This window comes from Heteronotia binoei, chromosome 13 (genome assembly GCF_032191835.1).
Source record: "Heteronotia binoei isolate CCM8104 ecotype False Entrance Well chromosome 13, APGP_CSIRO_Hbin_v1, whole genome shotgun sequence".
In the NCBI taxonomy this organism is placed as follows: Eukaryota; Metazoa; Chordata; class Lepidosauria; order Squamata; family Gekkonidae; genus Heteronotia; species Heteronotia binoei.
This window is the reverse complement of record NC_083235.1, coordinates 18,015,849-18,038,731: the sequence shown is the minus strand read 5'-3', so window position 1 is coordinate 18,038,731 and position 22,883 is coordinate 18,015,849. Positions and strand designations below refer to the sequence as shown.

Below are 22,883 nucleotides of genomic sequence, written 5' to 3'. Positions count from 1 at the left end.
CTAAGAGCCCTGTAAGCTCTTGGTTGATTGGCTCCATTGGGGTGTGTGGCCTAATATGCAAAGAAGTTCCTGATACAAAAAAGCCCTGGGGATAAATATTCAGATTCTTCAAGGGAAATGTGTTCCACCATGTTTCTTAGCTATCCTAAGCACATAGGTAAGCATCTGTCAATGATTATTTGGATTTCACAAACTGTGCTTCAGAGTAGGTGAATGCGCCTACACTACTTAGGTCATTTCAGTTTAATCATTCCGATTCAATCAACAGTGGATCACAGCACTATAAAAGCAGTGGATTGTGAACGAGTGACTGTAATGTAGCATATTTCTCTACTTTTTCAGGCAACATGGAAGACAAGGAAAATGGAACTGAAGTGACTGAATTTGTGCTTCTGGGTCTCTCTAGCCATCCCCAAGTACGGTTTGCACTGTTCTTTATCTTCCTGGCCATGTACTTGGTCACCATAGGTGGGAATGGACTCATCGTTATACTGATTGTGACTGATTCAAACCTTCACACACCCATGTATTTCTTCCTTAGCAACCTTTCCTTCATTGACGTCTGCTACATCACCACTTCAGTCCCACAGATGTTGGTGCACTGCTTCACAGATAGACCCACTATTACACCAGGCCGATGTTTAACCCAGATGAGCATCGCTCTCTTCTTGGCAGTAGCAGAATGTCTTCTGCTCGCCGTTATGGCATATGATCGCTATATAGCAATATGTAGCCCCCTGCGCTACAGTCTAATCATGAGCCGGAAGGTGTGCATCCTGCTGGCATCTGGCTTGTGGGTCTCCTCCTTCCTCTTGACCATCATCCCTGCCATTGACATGCATGGCCGTTCATGTAGACACAATGTGGTGAACCATTTCAAGTGCGAAGTCCAGGCAGTGTTGAAACTTGGTTGCTCAGATACCCGTGCCAGTGGCTTGGTTATGATGATGAATAGTGTTTTCACCGTGCTCGTGCCCTTTGCTTTCATCCTGATGACATACGGGCGCATTGGTCTGGCAGTGATGCACGTGCGGTCGGACCATGGGTGGAGTAAGGCCTTGTCAACCTGTGGGTCGCACTTGCTTGTGGTGGGTATCTTCTACAGCACAATCATGGCCTTGTACTTGCGACCTCAGAAGAAGATTTTTACTAATGAAGAGAAGGTAGCATCAGTGTTCTATGGGGTTGTCATCCCTATGCTGAACCCCCTAATCTACAGCCTGAGGAACAGAGATGTAAAAGGAGCTCTGATGAAGGCACTTGCCAGAAAGTAGAATATTGTTGCTACCAATTGGATAATGTTGTTGATCTTCTAGGAGCTACTGGACCATAACTTTACCCTGTAGAGAAAGCATGATGGTTTTACTGAAGAGTAACAATCATATCTCTAGTTTCAGAAGGTAGCCATGTTGGTCTGCAGTAACATCTTTGAGATTATCTGACTATATCTCATACATATCTGATTAAGAGAGATTTGACTACTTGATAGAGGGATTTTGTCTATCAAAAGCACATACCCTGAAAGCCGAATTGCCTAGGTTGGCCTTTGGAGAATAACCACGTTTGGGCTGTTTTTTAATGGTATGGTTATTGACACATAAGAGCCCCATGGCGCAGAGTGTTAAAGCTGCAGTACTGCAGTCCTAAACTCTGCTCATGACCTGAGTTCAATCCCCGGCAGAAGCTGGGTTTTCAGGTAGCTGGCTCGAGGTTGACTCAGCCTTCCATCCAGTTTGGTGTAGTGGTTAAGTGTGCGGACTCTTATCTGGGAGAACCGGGTTTGATTCCCCACTCCTCCACTTGCACCTGCTAGCATGGCCTTGGGCCAGCCATAGCTCTGGCAGAGGTTGTCCTTGAAAGGGCAGCTGCTGTGAGAGCCCTCTCCAGCCCCACCCACCTCACAGGGTGTCTGTTGTGGGGGAGGGAGATAAAGGAGATTGTGAGCCGCTCTGAGACTCTTCGGAGTGGAGGGCGGGATATAAATCCAATATCTTCTTCTTCTTCTTCCGAGGTTGGTAAAATGAGGACCCAGCTTGCTGCGGGAAAGTGTAGATGACTGGGGAAGGCAATGGCAAACCACCCCATAAAAAGTCTGCCATGAAAACTTTGTGAAAGCAACGTCACCCCAGAGTCGGAAACGACTGGTGCTTGCACGGGGGACCTTTCCTTTCCTATTGACACATATTTTAATATTTTAATGTTTATATTTGTTATTTGTTTTTACGATGTTTTCACCTTAGTGTAAGTTGTTGTGAGATCGTTTGGGTGAACAGTGAGTACAAAACCCCCTAATAAATAAATAATTTTTTGTCTCTAAATTTCTTCTTCACTCAAATCTAGATGATCATATCTCTAGTGGCATAATTGCTCAAGATGACTAATAGATATTAAGTTTAGATACTACTACTCCATTAAGCTACATGAAGAAATGTGAAGACAATTATTGAACTGGTTTAAGTGTAGAGAAATAGAATTGGATTTGGGGAAATGTGCACCTGAAACTAATCTGTATGTATTTGAAATAAATTTTTGTAAAGTATTTTTGCAATAGTATCTTACACCTCATGATGACCTCTGGTGACTGACCCATACTGGCGTCTTCAAGGATATTCAGAGAGGTGGCTGAATAAAGCCTGCCCCTGTCCTTCTGACTGCTGGTATTCCAAGGAAGTCTTCCATCCAAGTACTTGCCAGAGTCAACCCTGCTTTGCTTCTGAGATCGGGCTTGCCTGGGCTATCCAGGTCAGGGTAGATGTATGTTGGAAATTTCATTAAGACATGCAAAGTTGAAACACGTGGTATGGACATGTCCACCTTTGACCTATTTTATCAAGATATGGTTTATTTGTGATAATTTACCACTAGATCCTAAGAGAATCCTATTAGGATATTTAATAGTTCTGGTAGTTTCTTCTTTCTTTTTTATTATTCTTAGTTTATTTATATCCCGCCCATTCCTCCATGGAGGGTCCTTCCTTCCTTCCTTCCTTCCTTCCTTCCTTCCTTCCTTCCTTCCTTCCTTCCTTCCTTCCTTCCTTCCTTCCTTCCTTCCTTCCTTCCTTCCTTCCTTCCTTCCTTCCTTCCTTCCTTCCTTCCTCCCTCCCTCCCTCCCTCCCTCCCTCTCTCCCTCCCTCCCTTCCTTCCTTCCTTCCTTCCTTCCTTCCTTCCTTCCTTCCTTCCTTCCTTCCTTTCATTTTCAGGTCACAGCTGATTTATGGTGACCTTGTAGAGTTTTCAAGGTAAGAGACATTCAAGGTAAGAGCCATTGTTTGGCTCCATGTCATGACCCTGGTATTCCTTGGAGGACTCCCATCCAAATACCAGCTGGGGTTGACCATGCTTAACTTCCAAGATTTGATGAGATAAGGCTAGCCTGGGCAATCTAGGTCAGTCTTACACACAAAGCTCTCTCTCGGCTTGGCTTCGCGAACGAAGATTTAAGAAGGGTGCAATAGTCCACGTCTGCTGCAAGCTCGCTGGTGGCTGACAAGACCAATGCGGGACAGGCAGGTCCGGCCACAGTGGCTGCAGGGAAAAGTCTGATTTAGGGTTGGTGCTGTAGCAGTGCGATTCTTCCTCAATCTCCTTTTGTCCTCAAGACCAGCTATGCATGCGTTCTCAAAGGAAGAGACAGCCTGGTGGATGGTGTGTCTCCATGCTTTGCGATCTGAGGCTAGGTCAGACCACTGGTGATGGTTGATGCGACAGGTACCAAGGGATTTCTTCAAGGAGTCCTTGTACCTCTTCTTTGGTGCCCCTCTATTTTGATGGCCAGTGGAGAGTTCGCCATACAGGGCAATCTTGGGAAGGCGGTGGTTTTCCATCCTAGAAATATGCCCTGCCCAGCGCAGCTGCGTCTTCAGCAGCAGTGCCTCGATACTGGTAACCTCCGCCCGCTTGAGGACTTCAGTGTTGGTCACAAAGTCACTCCAGTGGATGTTGAGGATGGTGCGAAGGCAGCGCTGATGAAAGCGCTCGAGGAGTCGCAGGTGATGACGGTATAAAACCCACGATTCGGAGCCGTAGATGAGGGTTGTCATCACAACTGCTTTGTAAACATTGATCTTTGTGCCTTTTTTCAGATGCTTGATGCTTGTTGCTCCACACTCTTATTCACTTATACTGAATTAGACATTTGGTCTTGAGAGAGGTCTTTCACATCATCTATTTATTGGTAGATCCTTTTTATGATGGATATGCTAAGGGCTGAACCCTATGTCTGCTACAAGCAAAGCTGATTCTCTGCCACTCAACTCCACTTCCCCATGCCCAAGAGAAAGCAGGCACTCTGCTGTATCCTTGGAGGTCTCCCACCAAATGCTAGCCAGGGCTGAGCCTTATGAGCTTCTGAGTTTTGATAAGATCAGGCTGTTCTGGGCTATCCAAGTCAGGATATTTTTGCTAATACCGAGCCTTTAAAATGTTGGACAGGAAGAAAGCCCCTGCCATACACCTTTCACTTACAGTTCTTTCCTGGGTCACCCCAAGAGAATATTTTAAAACAGGGGTGACTAAACTTGCTTAACCTAAGAGCCACATAGAATAAACACCGGATGTTTAAGAGCTGCCAGGCATGAACTTCAGGTGCTTGAGAGACACAAGACAGGAAGAGAGGGAGGGAGGGAAAGATGGGGAGGGAGAGATGGGAAAAAGCAACTTTAACTTTAAATGCATTTAACTTTAAAAGCCAATTTGGTGTAGTGGTTAAGTGCATGGATTCTTATCTAGGAGAACCGGATTTGATTCCCCACTCCTCCACTTGCACCTGCTGGAATGGCCTTGGGTTAGCCATAGCTCTGGCAGAGGTTGTCCTTGAAATGGCAGCTGCTGTGAGAGCCCTCTCAGCCCCACCCACCTCACAGGCCTGAGAGAGAGAGGCCTGAGAGGAACAGAACAGAGCAGAGCAGCTCTGATAAGCTGAGACAGCTGGAGAAGTTGCTAAGGATTTCTGCGTTTTGAAAGACTTCATTCTGAGGCTTGGGTGACTGCTGAAAAGGCTGAGTTGTGATAGCTGGGGAACTGCTGTACGTTTGGGTGAGTGGGCTAAAGGTGAAAGTGATTGATTGATTGAGAGTAATTGTTGATGATTGCTTAGGAGTGGTCTGCTCCACCCTCTTTGCATTTTAAGCTGCGCCTTGCCAAAGGCTGAGCACATCTCAGAGAGGCCTGAGAGGAACAGAACAGAGCAGAGCAGCTCTGATAAGCTGAGACAGCTGGAGAAGTTGCTAAGGATTTCTGCGTTTTGAAAGACTTCATTCTGAGGCTTGGGTGACTGCTGAAAAGGCTGAGTTGTGATAGCTGGGGAACTGCTGTACGTTTGGGTGAGTGGGCTAAAGGTGAAAGTGATTGATTGATTGATTGAGAGTAATTGTTGATGATTGCTTAGGAGTGGTCTGCTCCACCCTCTTTGCATTTTAAGCTGCGCCTTGCCAAAGAGAGCTAAAGGGCTCTTGGCCTGTGGCTCTTTGCCTGGGGGCTTCCTAAGGACCAGGAACCCAGATCCCTGATTTCCTTGTTCTCCCAATAAGGTAAGTTGATCTTCCAGAAGGGGAGCCACGTAAATAACAGCATTTAAAGAGGACTGTATATTTAATATATATATCATGAAGGTAGAATGCCAGCAGGGGGGTGGGGGCTTTCCAGTGTTTTGCACTGAGTGTCACATGTATGACTATCTGCCCACAGGACAGAAGTCTTGGGTGTGTGCTCGATGCAAGGAGCTCCTGGTCCTCAGGGAACGAGTTCGTACCCTTGAGGCCGAGGTGACTGCCCTGGAGAAGCAGAGACGGTCAGTTAGGCAATTGGGGAAGACTCTTGGGGGCGTATTAGATGAGCCCCGCTCTGAATGTGGCAGCCCCGTTGCTGCCAGAGAGCGTGAGGGTCTAGAGGGAACAGGGCACCTTGCTGAGGATAAGGGGAATGCGCCCTCAGAAGGGACCTCTTCTTCGGTTGGTGAGCGGGAATCCTTTCACGCCAAGGAACCATCCCTGGACAGGGGGAGAGGGGGGGTCTTGGTAGTTGGTGATTCGATCCTTAGGCAAGTAGACAGCTGGGTGGCGAAACCGCGTATTGACCGTATGGTGACTTGCCTGCCTGGTGCGAAGGTAGCGGACATTACGCGTGTAGTAGATAGGCTGATAGACAGTGCTGGGGAGGAGCCTGTGGTCGTGGTGCATGTTGGCACCAACGATGTGGGGAAATGCAGTCGTGAGGTCCTGGAGGAGAAATTTAGGCTGCTAGGTGGGAGACTTAAGGCCAGGACCTCCAAGGTGGCCTTCTCGGAAGTGCTACCTGTTCCACGTGCAGGGCAGGAGAGACAGGCGCAAATTAGAAGTCTCAATGTGTGGATGAGACGATGGTGTAAGGAGGAAGGGTTTAAGTTTGTTAGGCACTGGGATGCTTTCTGGAACAAGCGGGAGCTGTACAAAAGAGACGGTCTCCACTTGTCTCCGGATGGAACCAGGCTGCTGGCGCTTAAAATCAAAAAGGTGGCAGAGCAGTTTTTAAACTAAATCTTGGGGGAAAGCCGACAGGAGATGGAATGTCTCTGGTTCGGGAGGACTCATCTCAAAGAGATGAAGGGTTGGCTTCTATTTTTCTACCGAGTAACGGATCAGAGTTGTCCACTGTGATGGTGACAAATAGTATGGACTGTCTGCCAGAGTCTCGAGGCGGCAGGACAGAGATGGCGGGCCTAGCTTGCCTGGGAAATTATAAATGTTTGTATGCAAATGCTAGAAGTGTCCAAAGTAAAATTGGTGAATTGGAATGTTTAGTGTTGGGAGAAAACATAGACATTGTGGGAATTTCAGAAACTTGGTGGAATGAGGAGAATCAGTGGGACACAGTGATTCCTGGATATAAGTTATATCGGAAGGATAGGGAGGGAAGGGTTGGAGGTGGGGTGGCTCTGTATGTCAGAGAGGATATACGGTCCAGTAAGACTGAGGTCAGAGAATTAGATTCCCTTTTAGAAATGCTTTGGGTTGAAATAGAGGGCCCAAAAGGAAATTTAACTATGGGAGTTTGTTATCGCCCACCAAATCAAAAGAGAGAGGACGATTATAATATGATGGAAGGATTAAAGATAGCGGCTAAACGTAAAAACTGTGTCGTAATAGGTGATTTTAACTACCCGCAGATTGATTGGGTCAATATGTGTTCTGGTCGAGAGAAAGAGATTGAGTTTCTTGATGCTCTCAATGACTGTGCTATGGAGCAGATGGTCTCAGAACCTACCAGAGGTGGGGCGATCCTGGATCTGGTCCTAAGTAATGCCCAAGACTTAGTGAGAGACGTAAAAGTGATTGCGCCGCTTGGGAACAGTGACCATAATGTTATTGATTTCACCGTTTGTATAAATAGGGAGTTGCCCAAAAAGACCGCCACAACCACATTTAACTTTAAAAGGGGTAAATTCTCTGAGATGAGGAGGCATGTGAGGAGGAAACTGAAAGGAAAGGTAAATACGGTCAAAACCCTTGGGGAAGCTTGGAGACTATTTAAAACTATAATCCTAGAAGCTCAGATAAAATACATACCACAAGTTAGGAAAGGCACAAACAGGTATAAGAAGAGGCCAGCATGGTTAACAAACAAAGTAATGGAAGCTGTAAAAGGTAAGAAGGACTCCTTTAAGCGGTGGAAAACCAGTCCAAGTGAGATTAATAAAAGGGAACACAGGCAGTGGCAAATCAAATGCAAGACTGTGATCAGGCAGGCAAAAAGGGACTATGAGGAGCATATTGCAAAAAACATAAAGACCAACAATAAAAATTTCTTCAAATATATTAGAAGTAGGAAACCAGCCAGGGAAGCAGTGGGGCCCTTGGATGACCATGGGGTAAAAGGATTACTGAAGGAGGATGGGGAAATGGCTGAGAAGCTGAATGCATTTTTTGCCTCCGTCTTCACCGTGGAAGATGAGAAGTGTTTGCCCGCCCCAGAACCACTAATATTGGAAGGGGTGTTGAAAGACCTGAGTCAGATTGAGGTGACAAAAGAGGAGGTCCTACAACTAATAGACAAATTAAAAACTAATAAGTCACCGGGTCTGGATGGCATACATCCGAGAGTTCTGAAAGAACTCAAAGTTGAACTTGTGGATCTTCTAACAAAAATCTGTAATCTTTCATTGAAATCTGCCTCCGTTCCTGAGGACTGGAAGGTAGCAAATGTCACCCCCATCTTTAAAAAGGGTTCCAGAGGAGATCCGGGAAATTACAGGCCAGTCAGTCTGACTTCAATACCGGGAAAGTTGGTAGAAACCATTATCAAGGACAGAATGAGTAGGCACATTGATGAACACGGGTTATTGAGGAAGACTCAGCATGGGTTCTGCAAGGGAAGATCTTGCCTCACTAACCTGTTACATTTCTTTGAGGGGGTGAACAAACATGTGGACAAAGGAGACCCGATAGATGTTGTTTACCTTGACTTCCAGAAAGCTTTTGATAAAGTTCCTCATCAAAGGCTCCTTAGAAAGCTTGAGAGTCATGGAGTAAAAGGACAGGTCCTCTTGTGGATCAAAAACTGGCTGAGTAATAGGAAGCAGAGAGTGAGTATAAATGGGCATTCTTCGCAGTGGAGGACGGTAAGCAGTGGGGTGCCGCAGGGCTCGGTACTGGGTCCCATCCTCTTTAACTTGTTCATAAATGATTTAGAGTTGGGAGTGAGCAGTGAAGTGGCCAAATTTGCGGATGACACTAAATTGTTCAGGGTGGTGAGAACCAGAGAGGATTGTGAGGAACTCCAAAGGGATCTGTTGAGGCTGGGTGAGTGGGCGTCAACGTGGCAGATGCGGTTCAATGTGGCCAAGTGCAAAGTAATGCACATTGGGGCCAAGAATCCCAGCTACAAATACAAGTTGATGGGGTGTGAACTGGCAGAGACCGACCAAGAGAGAGATCTTGGGGTCATGGTAGATAATTCACTGAAAATGTCAAGACAGTGTGCGTTTGCAATAAAAAAGGCCAACGCCATGCTGGGAATTATTAGGAAGGGAATTGAAAACAAATCAGCCAGTATCATAATGCCTCTGTATAAATCGATGGTGCGGTCTCATTTGGAGTACTGTGTGCAGTTCTGGTCGCCGCACCTCAAAAAGGATATTATAGTATTGGAGAAAGTTCAGAAAAGGGCAACTAAAATGATTAAAGGGCTGGAACACCTTCCCTATGAAGAAAGGTTGAAACGCTTAGGGCTCTTTAGCTTGGAGAAACGTCGACTGAGGGGTGACATGATAGAAGTTTACAAGATAATGCATGGGATGGAGAAAGTAGAGAAAGAAGTACTTTTCTCCCTTTCTCACAATACAAGAACTCGTGGGCATTCGATGAAATTGCTGAGCAGACAGGTTAAAACGGATAAAAGGAAGTACTTCTTCACCCAAAGGGTGATTAACATGTGGAATTCACTGCCACAGGAGGTGGTGGCATCCACAAGCATAGCCACCTTCAAGAAGGGGTTAGATAAAAATATGGAGCAGAGGTCCATCAGTGGCTGTTAGCCACAGTGTGTGTGTGTGTGTGTATATATATATATATATATTTGGCCGCTGTGTGACACAGAATGTTGGACTGGATGGGCCATTGGCCTGATCTAACATGGCTTCTCTTATGTTCTTATGTTCTTATGTTCTTAGGGTGTCTGTTGTTGGGGGAGAAGATATAGGAAATCGTAAGCCGCTCTGAGTCTCTGATTCAGAGAGAAGGGCAGGGTATAAATCTGCAGTTCTTCTCCTTCTCCAACCTGCCGGCTGGCTTGGCTTGGAGAAGTGATTTAAAGAGAAATGTCTTCTCCAAGCCATCCAACAGGGTGGTGGGGGCTTTGTGAGCCACACAAGATGTGTCAAAGAGCCACATGTGGCTCCTGAGCTGCAATTTGGCCACCCCTGTTTTAAAGTTGCCAGTTGCTCAGTTGGTGTAAATCAATTAGTAGATGCAATCTGAATTGGTCCCAGTGTTTCCACATATTATAGGTACAGAGCTATAATCTGTTGACGCCAGAAACCTTCCAAAGACCTCAGAAACCCTCTGAAGAGATAAGATCTGTTATTAATTTTTTTATTTATATGCATATTTTTATAACTTATTTTTATGTTATTTACAGCTTGCCTTTCTCAAGTGAGACTCAAGGAAGATTGCACAATGTAAATCAATTCAACCAATAGCATTTAGGTGTGAAACTGGGATAGGACAGGGACTGACAGAGGGGTCAAGGACACCTAAGTGGATGGGTGAGCCAGTGTGGGGAACCAAGAGTAGGGTTGCCAGGTCCTACCTCATTGCCTGTTGGGGAGGATCCTGGACCCGGTCCAGGAATCTTACACACACACGGCACAACAATGTCACTTGGAAGTAATGTCACATCACTGACGTTGCACACAACTCTCTAGGTTTGGGGACAAAAACTCAATGGTTTTTTGCTACAAAACCATAGAGTCTGCCCAAAACCCAGACCGTCATGGTGCGACATTGGCAGCATAATGACATCACTTCTGAGTGATGTTATCATGTTGGCGTGGGGTTTCCCCTGACAGCCAACTGGGGCCAGCAGATTGGAGTCCCCTGACCAGGGGTCTGGCAACCGTAAGTTCAAGAAGCTAGAATGACCAGTCAACTAAATGCAGCTAGGAGTTATGATAGCTGGGTGAGGGTGGCTGGCACATGCAGCAGTGGTTTGTGGATAGGGCTCGATGAAAAAGGTGGCCCTTTCCAGTCATAGGGCCGCACACATATATGGCTCTCTTATTCAGTGGAAACAACAGTCTGGTTCCACTGGAAAATACATTGGTATGTAAATTTTGTGATCTTAAGAACATCCTTATTGTAACCTAGGAAGAGAGGGAGGAGGGAGACCAATAACTTATTGAATCACACTGACAGTAGATTTTATTAAAATTTATTTACTTCCTTTGGGAGTTGTAATGTTTACTGAACCATCCTATGCCATGTAGTGTTCTTACAGTTTTAGTCAGCTGTAATTAGAACTGATCTTTGAATATGACGGTCATTCCTTAGTAGTTTTACTGAAGACTTTTAGGTCACATCTCAAAAGGCCTTCTGGGACCGCAACTCGCAAAACCCTAAGCAGCAAGTGCCTGAAAATCATTATCTTCTGTCTCTTCTGTCTCCAGGTATGGACAGAGCTGTTCTTCCTGCTAGATCTTCTAACGTGATCAATGTAGGCAATGTTGTTCAGAACTTTAAAAGAAGGGGAAAGATTAACTTCCCCCCCCATTCTTGCCAATCCATTCTTTGAATGGATGTAAGATACTACATGGAATCTTGAAGATAGATCAGAGTTGGAGGAAAGGGTCAGTTGATGGCGCTCGGACCAGACAAGAAAACTTCTGGAACTTCTGGAACTCTCTCTTTCAAGGTGCCATGCATAGCCAGAAACTATCACTGTGGGCGTTTTCGCACTCACCTTCAGCCGGTGTGTTTTTTTCTGGGAAAATAGCTCCAAAGGGATACTTTGTGAAGACCCTCTTGAACTAATGATTTAGTTGGATGGGATTTAACTGAATTTCTGGCCTTAAAGAGTAAATTTAGGTTGTTAGCACTGTTTTTCCCCCTTGCAGCTTGATTGTTGTCTTTTAAAGTACCTTGAAATGAAGAATACTTACTATTCAGGAAGGATCTCAATCTTCTTTCTGGAAATCACTAGAGAAATAGCACTGGGTAAGAAAAGACTTTTAACAACAGAAAGAATGTGTGCATAAACGCTCTTTGTTTCTGTTTCCCTTTTATGTTCCTTGTAAGTAATTATTTTTAACTTTATTTGGCCCTTTCTTTAGGGCATGGAAATAAAACAGCATGAAAAGACTTCACTGGAACAAAAATGAAGTCAGCCTTTCAAAGCATAAAGCTGAGAAGTATTGATTAAGTAGCTGGGACAGGATGTGTGTGATCAGTTAAATAATTATTCAGCCTTCCATAGAGGAGGTTGTTGCTATGCCCCTGTAAGCATTAGTGATTTTGTTTCTACCTGGACTCACTCCTAATTTTGAGATCAAATTTTAATTGTAAGCTCATGGTTGGATGAGACCTCTGTGATAAAAATGAATGTATTACCTAGAATACTTTTTTAAATTAATAAATATATCATTGGTGGTTAAGCCATCAATTATAGATACATGGCAGTAATCAATTCAAATTGTATGTAATATCAGTAAAGTATGATGGATTTTCAATAAAACTGTAAACTAGTGAAAGCACAGATTTTCTGAAAATTGGACTATATTTTTAGAAATCTTCTATGGTTCCAGGAGAGAAAGACTATAAACTGGTCTCTGTTAAAACATTTCAGTCTGTGTAGAAAAATGTTTAAATCAGTGTCAAGTTCAGAAGGGTCGCCATTAAAGTGTTTGTATAAGAAAGAGGTGATTGGTGTATTTATGCTAAGGAATATCTTAATTTGGAGAGAAGCAATGTTGAGGTGGGAGATAAGACACAGATCTAATTTTGAAGTCAAACTTCCGAACTAAGCTCATAGTTGGATGAGACCTCTGTGATAAAAAATGAATGTATTACCTGGTATACTTTTTAAAAAAAATAATGAATATACCACATGTGGTTAAACTATCAATTATAGATTCATAGCAGTAATTAATTCAAAATTGTACATACATAGTATAATAATGTATCACAGATTTTTGATAAAACTGTAACCAGTGACAAAAGAAGGCACAGATTGATTGAAAATTGGATTATTATTATTATAAATATGATAACTCAGAAGGGAAGAGTGATATGGTTATAACAACTTGGTTATAAAATCATATTGGGGATTTTGGTTTCAAAAAATCTTCTACGGTTTCAGGAGAGGTAAAGACTAAACTGGGTCTCAGTTAAAACATCTCAATCTATGTTGAAATTTTTTAAAATCAGTGTCAAGTCCAGAAGGGTTGCCATTAATCTGTTTTTATAAGAAAGAGATGATGGATGTATTGATGCTAAGTGGTATCTCAATTTGGAAAAAAAGCAATTCTGATTGACTTGGAGGATTTTGCAAGAGATAGTCATTCATTCTGCCTTGAAGAAACCACAGAGCTAATGGATGAGAACAGTCCTCCCAATTACCAATACTTCTTAGGCATGATACATTGGCTTTGTAGGGTATAATTTGGTATTAAGAAAGAACATTATCATCTAGTACCATTAATGAGCAACCCTTAGGTCCCTCTTGTAATTTTGTATCAGCATTTGATTGATTTCTTTCATTATAGTCCTCCAAGAGCCCTTAATCAAAGCACAGCTCCATCATGAATGTTTAAATTCATAAGAGAAGCCATGTTGAATCAGACCAATGGCCCATCCAGTCTAATACTCTGTGTAACACAGTGGCCAAAAAACCCAGGTGCCATCAGGAGGTCCATCAGTGAGGCCAGGACATTAGAAGCCCTCCCACTGTTGCCCCCCCACCCCTGAGCACCAAGAATACAGAGCATCACTGCCCAAACAGAGAGTTCCATCAATATGCCGTGGCTGATAGCCACTGATGGACCTCTGCTCCATATGCTTAGCGAAATTCAGACCCGAATGAACTATATTGCAACATCAATATGTAGTAATATTGTAAATTTGATTAAATCTATATGGAGTTAGATACACTGATATATAAAACTGTAACAATTGTCCCTCAGATTAATACAGATGGACAAAGCAGGTTCTGAGAAAAAAAAATAATTTGCTGCTTCACATCTACCCTCTCGGCTTGGCTTCGCGAACGAAGACCCAAGAAGGGTGCAACAGTCCACGTCCGCTGCAGGCCCGCTGGTGGCCGACAAGACCAATGCGGGACAGGCAGGTCTGGCCATAGTGGCTGCAGGGAAAAGTCTGATCTAGGGCTGGTGCTGTAGCAGTGCGATTCTTTTATTTTTTGACCGCAAGTAAGGATGCCCGTTGACCGCGGCTAGCCAACTGGGGGGGAGGAGACGAGCTTTGTTTAGGCCACCTTTTCTAGGCCCCTCTCCGTGAGGAGCAAGCAGTGCTGTCCCTAGATAAGGCTGCTTGGTCGTTCAGGGTGCTGCCGAAAAATGTTTTCGTCTCCGGGTTAGCATCAGGCGACCAATACCCTGAACCGCCTACATGCAGGATTGGGACTGCGGCTTCCAGTGGCACCTTCCACCTGCCGTTTCACCCCTTGCCCATCACTGCAGGACTTGATGCGTTGTGGGTTGTGTATGTGGATATGCCCTTCAGGCCTGCGCAGAGGAATTTTTTAGGTGAAACGCAGTGTGCGCGGTACTGGCTCCACCCTTTCACCTGGGGGTCATCTGCCATGGCCCAGTAAGCCGGGACGCCGGCAGCGAGTCCTCCAGGTGGTAGGTGTTACATTAATGAGCTCTATCTGCCCGGGTTTGATGTTAGAGTTTTCCTTCTCTTAGGCTGGCGAGGTTGGTGGGCCCAGCCTGCCCATCTGGTTATACCGCCGGACAATTCGGTCGCACCATGACGTAGCAAACTCTACGCACCATGACGTAGCAAACTCTACACACCATGACGTAGCAAACTCTGGGGGGGCGGGGGTGGGGGGGCTCCCTCTGGGTATCCTACCCCCCCCAGGGAAAGTGTATGCGCAATACATAGCCTCTCCTCTCCCGGTGTAGTGAATCCCACATCTACCAGTTTACCAATGATTGCCAATCATAGCCAAGTATATAACAATGTCTGCTTCAGAGGAGTGTGCTTGCTGTGATTTTTTGAGTCACTGAATGATTACAAGAAAGTAGGTCTAGGACACAGACTCATGCCCAGCCAACCCAGGCTATGCTCAAGTTTTACCATTTGTTTTTAAAATGAACTTTATTTTAATTTAAAATTAACAGCACAGAAGAATTAGAAATATAACATACAACATCCAATCAAATGACAAGCAGGAAAGTAAAAAATACTTCTCTCCAACTTCCACTTCATTACACAAAATAATTTCGAAACACTAATACAGTGACGGTACCTTCATTTGGGATATACTTATATTTAATATTTTTTACATTTAAAATTAATTCTCGTTCTGCTTCTTCATTGCAATACACGGGCCTCAGATTCAGCAGGAGGCTTTCTGAGGGTTCCCCCTCCTCCCCCCCCACCTTGTCCATTGAAAAGTGGGTGCAGCTGCATGACAAACCCTGGATGAGCTCCACCACTTATTTTTCTACAAAACGACCCCTGACAATACATGTGTATGTAATATTTTAAACTACTTGTCATTTTGAATTTGTCTCCTGCTTACATAAAACACATTTCATCTCTTCTTGAATTTTGTAACTGATCTGTTTCTCAAACAAGTTGTTAATTTCACCATCACTGCATACACAGCAAGTTTATCTTTCCTCTTTTCTAAGCCTGGGCAGAGTTCTGCTTTCCATTTTGCTGTATAAATAATTCCAGTTGCTGTCACCATAAATCTAATGCAACAAAAGGTATGTTGGAGAGAATTTTTTTCTTACTTTTTTGCTTATAGTATGTATTTACTTTTCCTTATCTGTATTTTCTTTATAGAGCAAATTTAGACTCCAGTGGCACCTTTAAGAACAACAAAAAAAATTTTAAGGTATGAGCTTTCATGTCCACAACCACTTCTCCAGATACAATGAAATGGAAATCGAAATAAGTTATATTTATAGAGGGTGGGCAGAATAATGAAGATGTTTTTAACAGATTAAAAGAATAACACGCTTAGTTTATACGGCTGTCATCTGCTTGGATTCAACTTGTGGGAGGAATATAGCAAGGAAATAATATGTCAGAATTGGGAATTGATGTATCCTTAATATTTTTTCTTAGCGGTATTATGTCACCTTAGAGGTTTTTTTTTAAAAAATGATCTACCTTCAAGCATTATTTTTATTTCTGTTAATCTGTATCTCACTCCTCCAGCAAATGGCTCGGGGTGGCATTTGATGTCACATAAAACTCCCTTGGCTATACTACTTTTGAGAGTCAAAATTCCTGGAGAAGAAAACTTAGACTCTCAAAAATTAAGTCAAACTTATGGCTACTCCATAGCGTTTTCAAGGCAAGAGGTGTTCAGAGCTGGTTTGCCATTGCCTGTCTCTGCATAGTGACCCTGGTATTCCTTGTTGGTTTCCCATTCAAATACTAACCAGGGCCAACCAGAGGAAATGAAACTTTAGACTTCTTTGTCTGTGTTTCCTGTGCAAGCAAGGAAAAAGTAAAGTATGGTGATGTTATGCCACTGAGCTTTGGGTCAGGTGGGTTTATCATGGACTGGTAGCCTATTTGATAAGACTATTTTATAGTCCTCCAAGAGCTCTTAATCAAAGCACAGCTCCATCATGAATGTTTAAATTCATAAGAACATAAGAGAAGCCATGTTGGATCAGGCCAATGACCCATCCAGTCCAACACTCTGTCTGTCACACAGTGGCAAAAAAAAACAGGTGCCACCAGGAGGTCCATCAGTGTGGCCAGGACATTAGAAACCCTCATACTGTTGCCCCCCAACCCAAGCACCAAGAATACAGGGTATCACTTGCCCTAGACAGAGAGTTCCAACAATATGCTGCGGCTAATCTGCTCCATATGTTTATCTAATCCCCTCTTGAAGCCTGCTATGCTTGTAGCTGCCACCACCTCCGTGGCAGTGAATTCCATGTGTTAATCAACCTTCGGGTGAAGAAGTACTTTGTTTCATCCATTCTAACCTAATGGCTCAGCAATTTCATTGAGTGCCCAGGAGTTCTTGTACTGTGAGAAAGGGAGAAAAGTACTTCTTTCTCTACTTTCTCTATCCCATGTACCATCTTGTAAACCTCTATCATGTCACACCTCAGTCGACGTTTCTCCAAGCTAAAAAGTCACAAGCCTTTTAACCTTTCTTCATAGGAAGTTTTTGGGAAATCCAGTGATTCTTTAATGATATTACTTTTCCACGAGCTTCACCAACACAGTGTAAAAAATGACAGATTTTGATTAACTATTTCAAGAATCTATATATAATCAATAATCTATGTTTTTATTGTTATTGTACATTGCCCATAGCTAGGCTTCCCAACCCCCCAACCCCGCTCTGGCGGGGGACTTCTGGGTTCGCAGCCTAATCTCCCGCCCCCCAGAAATCGGGAAGCGGGGGTGGGGGGGTGGAGGGGGGGAAGAACATACCTGCAGGCTTCATATTGTTGAGATCCTGAGCCGTTTGTAAAATGTGTGGCCCCTTTAAGGCTGGGCAGGAAGCAGGAAGAGCTTCGGAGAACAGCCCCTCCCTTTTTTTTTCTTTCGTTTTCACAGCAAGTAGAGTTCTCCAATCTGGTAAGTATTTGTGTGTGTGAGAGGGAGGGGGTAGGGGATTCCCTGGTTTGGAGGCCCTCCCCCCCTTTAGAAAGCGTGGGGGGAGGAGGGAAATGTCTACTAGGCACTCTATTATTCCCTATGGAGAACGATTCCCATAGGGAATAATAGGGAATTGATCCGTGGGTATTGGGGGCTCTGGGGGGGGCTATTTTTTTAGGTAGAGGAACCAAATTTTTAGTATAACATCTAGTGCCTCTCCCCAAAATACCCCCCAAGTTTCAAGAAGATTGGACCAGGGGGTCCAATTCTATGAGCCCCAAAAGATGGTGCCCCTATCCTTCATTATTTCCTATGGAAGGAAAGCATTGAAAAGGTGTGCCGTCCCTTTACATGTGATGGCCAGAACTCCTTTGGAGTTCAATTATGCTTGTCACATCCTTGTTCCTGGCTCCACCCCCAATGTCTCCTGGCTCCACCCCCAAAGTCTCCTGGCTCCGCCCCCCAAAGTCCCCAGATTTTTCTTTAATTGGACTTGGCAACCCTACCCATAGCCCTGTAGCAGAAGGGATTGAATGATATTATTATTATTAGTAGTAGTAGTCATCGTCCTTGTCGTAGTAGTAAATTAAAAGCAGTAGCAATTTCCCCAAACTGAAAATCATTGGCTTCTAAACCTATGAGTAGTTTCAATATAAAATAGGACAAAATATGCTTGTGGGTAATCAAGTCAGAATTTGGGGTTAAATATGGAACCACTATAAAAGGCATGTTATGTATTAATTAACAACAGCAGGACATGTTATTGAAGCACATTGACACTTAATGGATAAGCAAAACTCGATCACTTCTAAATGATTTGCTCTTCCTTTCATGCAAAAGAGAAAAAACAGATCATATAATGGGAGCTCCAAATGGGACACTGGTGACTGAATTCATCTTGATTGGATTATCCGAACATCCCAGAGTACAGGTTGTGTTCTTCTGCTTCTTCTTAACAGCATACCTTGTCAGCATTCTTGGCAATGGTCTCATCATCATATTGATTGTTGCTGATCCCCAGCTTCATACTCCCATGTATTTCTTTCTCTGTGTCCTCTCGTCGATCGACCTCATCATCAGCAATAACACTGTTCCTGAGGTCTTGGCCAACTGCTTCCTTTACATGCCCACTATCTCCTTCTACAGATGTCTGGTCCAGATGTATGTTGGTATGATCCTTTTCTCAACAGAAACAATTCTGCTGGCCATCATGGCATATGACCGCTATGCAGCTATATGCCAGCCCCTACACTATATGCAGATCATGAGCTGGACATTCTGCATCAACCTGGTGGCTTCAACTGTAGCCCTCTCCTTCCTGATAACTTTCATCACAGTGCTGTTGCAGCCAACTGATTTCTGTGGCCACTACATCATCAATCATTTTGCATGTGAGATACAGTCTTTTCTCAAGTTGGCTTGCTTCGACAAACATACTAGTAAGGTCTTTGTGCATGTTTCCAGCCAGTTCCTCCTAATACCACCCTTTGGTTTCATTGTTGTGACATACGGGCGCATAGGTTTCGCCGTAATGCGCATCCGCTCAGCACAGGGTCGCAAGAAAGCCTTCTCCACGTGTAGTTCTCACCTCACTGTGGTCAGTATCTTCTACGGTGCCCTCATGGTCATGTACGTGAAGCCCCAACAGAAATTTCTTTCTGAAGAGGAAAAAATTGTTTCTGTAATGTATGGGGCTCTAACTCCCATGCTCAATCCACTCATCTACAGTTTGAGGAACAGGGATGTGAAGGCAGCTTTCTGGAAAGTGATTGGAGGAAAAATTTCAAAATGAAGAGTTGTAGCCTAGATGTTTGGATTCTGATCACATCCTGATCTCCCACAGTGATGGAATGGCCATGCTGGTGTGCTACTCGTAGGCATCTTATGGCCAGTCAGCAGAAGAGAAATACTTGTGCTATGATCATTGTAGGTTATGGTATGTCACATAGCAAAGGAACAGCAATGTTTCTCAGTAGTCATAGATCTCTCCTCAATTGCCCTTAATCACTGGGAAATTATTTTGTTAAATTGTTCTCTAGAGCTGTCAGAGAGGAACAGCCCCAAATACCCACTGATTCAGCCATATTTGGCCCCGAATACAGTCGAATCAGATTCTCTAATGTTATTCAGGGACCGAATATGGCCACCTGAATACTACCAAATCAGTATTTGGGCTTCCTGAATAATGGCGGGAAAGGAGACTTAAAAGTTAAAGGGATTGAATTTTACCTATTTTATTTTATTTTATTTCGTACACCCCTATCTGCTGATACGGAGGGAAGGAGCTGATGAGGGCTTATTTGTGTACAAGGCATTTAGGACAAGATTTAGATGATGCTGCCCAGTCGATGTGCCTCTGGGCTTCCAATTTTGCTCTGTTACTATATTTGGAAAGAAAGTAAAATTCTGCCAAGATGCCATAAGTCTCCAGGAAGGTCACTGTCAAATTCTTTCCATAACAACAGGAATATGTTAGGCTTCTTCCAAATGAGTACTTTTTCATGCCTGTACTGTGAACCATTTTCTTAATTATATTGCATCTCGAGATTGATTCTTCTCTACCTTCTCTGCCTTGTGAATGTAATGAATAAAATTGAACTTTTTTGAAGTTGTAACTGTCTCCTCTTTATTGTAATGATATTACTTTCAAAAACTCTTTTATATCACACACTCAAGTGATCCCATATGAAGGATAGGGTGCACATGGGTAACGGCCACATGCATGCACCTATTATCACTGGTAGCATGTGGTTCAATCCAGTCTAAACTGAGTATGTGTCATTATGGTGAATTTGCCCCAAGTAATGTTGCTGACCATGCTGGCACATATGTATCAGGACATATAGTTTATATAGTTAATTTTGAACATGTGAATCTGAAATTGCCTTATATTGAATCAGACCAGGGGTGGAATTCTAGCAGGAGCTCCTTTGCATATTAGGTCACACACCCTTGATGTAGCCAATCTTCCAAAAGCTTATAAAAAACAGCCTTGTAAGCTCTTGAAGGACTGGCTACATCAGGGGTGTGTGGCCTAATATGCAAAGGAACTTCTGCTAGATTTCCACCCCTGAATCAGAGCCTTGATCCATCAAAGCCAGCGTTGTCTACTCAGGCTGGCTGCAGCTCTGCATGGTCTAGGACAGAAGTCTTTCAGGTCATGTCATCCTTTCCAACCATGTCTATAGAGCTCCCAGCTTTTTGAATATAGAAAGACCACTGAAAACAGAGAGTTGCCTATTCACAAAGACCTGGCTGACATGGGTCTATCCGGATTAAGATCCTGACACCCAACAATAAGATCAGCACAAATCCTTCAGTTGCAAATTTTCGATCTAGGTAATGTAAACATGAATGCAATCAATTCCACCTGATATCCATAACTCCATAAACAGCAACAAGAGGCACTCAGGATTTGACTTTCTATGTAAAGTATGGAAGACAGCTAATAAAATACAAACAGGCTTTGGCAGCTGTGCAGACTTGTTTACATGGGACAAATAGCAGGACCTGAATGCGATTGTAGTAAAGCCCTCCAATCTCGTTTCCATCTGTCACAGGAATGTGAGCATCGTGCTTTCCAGGAAGATGTGACAGAGCTCTTTGAATTCTCCCCAGCTGTGTTTGAATAGATTGAAAATTTAAATATTAGTATTTAGGGGGATTGCCTAATTGGTCTAAATACCCATTGTAGCAACTTGATTTTATATGATTACTAGGAATAAGGCCTGTTGTGAAGAAAAATACCATGGGCTCTAGAAAGAGGCTCTGGGCAAGTGCCCCCCCCCCTCCTTGCTGTCTTCCCACCCACCCAAGTGAAGACATTCACTCCCCCCTCACCTCAAGGGGAGCTGATCTCTGCCATCTGGATAGCAGTCATAATTCTGAGTTATCTTCAGTCCTCACCTGGAGATTGGCAACAGTAACTCCCCATGAGGAAATTGCTAATTTGGCCACCATGATAGATAGACAGACAGACAGACAGACAGACAGACAGACAGATAGACAGATAGACAGATAGACAGATAGATAGACAGACAGACAGACAGACAGACAGACAGACAGACAGACAGACAGACAGACAGACAGACAGACAGACAGACAGACAGACAGATAGATAGATAGATAGATAGATAGATAGATAGATAGATAGATAGATAGATAGATAGATAGATAGATAGATAGATAGATAGATAGATAGATAGATAGATAGATGCTGTGTGTAGCTCTGTCATATGATAAATAAATCTCACAATGGATGGGAAAACCTTGTACAGGGGTCAGTAAAGTTGGACCCCTTTTTCCAATCCTCTTCAAATATTTTTAGGGGAGAGGATGGACTTGGTTCCCTGCAAACTTAATGCCATTTCTTCTAAAAATACCTGATACAGATTGCCAGAAATATCCCCTATGGCTTCTGATGCTTGTGAATTTTCCCCTGTATTGCCAGAAAATTCCTTAAACCCATTTTTTGTTCTGCAAATACACAGAATGCCCCTTTGGAGGGGGTTTTGACTCGGGAAGTTCAATGTGCACATCCTTAACTCGGGGTTGACACAGATTTGTACAACACATCACCCTATTCTGTACCTGAACCCAGAGGGCAAATCAAAGTATCCAGACTTTGAGATCTCGGATGAGAATTAGATATAAGATGATGTTTCTGAACTATATCTTTATAAAATGTACTGATTGTAAAAAAGTCCTCCAGTAACATGGGATGGGAGGGAGGATGGCAGCTGATGTTGGAAAGTGTGCACAGAACTCCTGTAGGGGTGCTGTATATTTGTACTAGCAATAAAAGGGGAATCGTTGCCATGTGGATGCAAACTTGGACCTAAAATCATCTTTACAGCAAGAAGAAAAGATATACTATTGCACTTCCTTCTGAACTTTTTCTGCTTTATTTTTATTTGCCCCCACAGAAAGAAGACAAGCATACAAACATAGACAGCTTCAAGAGGGGACTGGATAAACATATGGAGAGCCACTACCTCCTGAGAAAGCCTGTTTCACAGAGGAACCGCTCTAATGCTCAGAAAGTTCTTGTTGAGCCGGAAACTCTTTTGATTTAATTTCAACCCATAGGTTCTGGTCCTACCTTCTGGGGCCACAGAAAACATTTGAACTGTCTGAGGCAGTGATGCTTGGTGCTTGGGGGGAGGGGAGGCAACAGTGGGAGGCCCTCTAGTGTCCTGGTACCATGGATGGACCTCCTGATGACATTTGGTTTTTTGGCCACTGTGTGACAAAGAGCGTTGGACTGGATGGACCATTGGCCTGATCCAACACGGCTTCTCCTATGTTCTTATGTTAAGAAAGAGATGGGCACAAAGGGTAGAGTAAACTAAGGGCCACTTTATTTTTACAAACATATTTAAATGGCAAGGGCAGCAATAAAACTAGTGGCCCAGACAGGGCTAGGGGTCAAACACAACCCCTCCTTTGCAAGATAATGGGTGAACCACCCTTGCCTCTGGGTAGAGCCATCCACAAATGGCTCACCCCTAGCTGGCACAGCAAAAAGGGTCTGCCCTGGAGTTCTAACTTTCTGCACACAAAGGAAATGAGTGCCCCAATGGAGGA

At 43.7% G+C, this 22,883-nt stretch overlaps 2 protein-coding genes across 2 annotated transcripts; both read left to right on the top strand.

The window, feature by feature from the left end:
* Positions 1-347: 347 nt before the first annotated feature.
* LOC132581872 (olfactory receptor 13H1-like) lies at positions 348-1,274 on the top strand. Its single transcript, XM_060253292.1, has one exon. The coding sequence runs from the start codon at positions 348-350 to the stop codon at positions 1,272-1,274; it is 927 nt and encodes a 308-aa protein (XP_060109275.1).
* Positions 1,275-18,156: 16,882 nt separating this feature from the next.
* On the top strand, positions 18,157-19,089 carry LOC132581871 (olfactory receptor 13H1-like). The gene has a single exon (XM_060253291.1). It carries the CDS (start codon positions 18,157-18,159, stop codon positions 19,087-19,089), a length of 933 nt encoding a protein of 310 aa, XP_060109274.1.
* The last annotated feature ends 3,794 nt before the right edge of the window (positions 19,090-22,883 follow it).

What these genes read in the sequence shown, in the direction of transcription:
- LOC132581871 (XM_060253291.1), top strand. Translation starts at nt 18,157, where the DNA reads ATGGGAGCTCCAAATGGGACACTGGTGACTGAATTCATCTTGATTGGA.
- LOC132581872 (XM_060253292.1), top strand. Translation starts at nt 348, where the DNA reads ATGGAAGACAAGGAAAATGGAACTGAAGTGACTGAATTTGTGCTTCTG.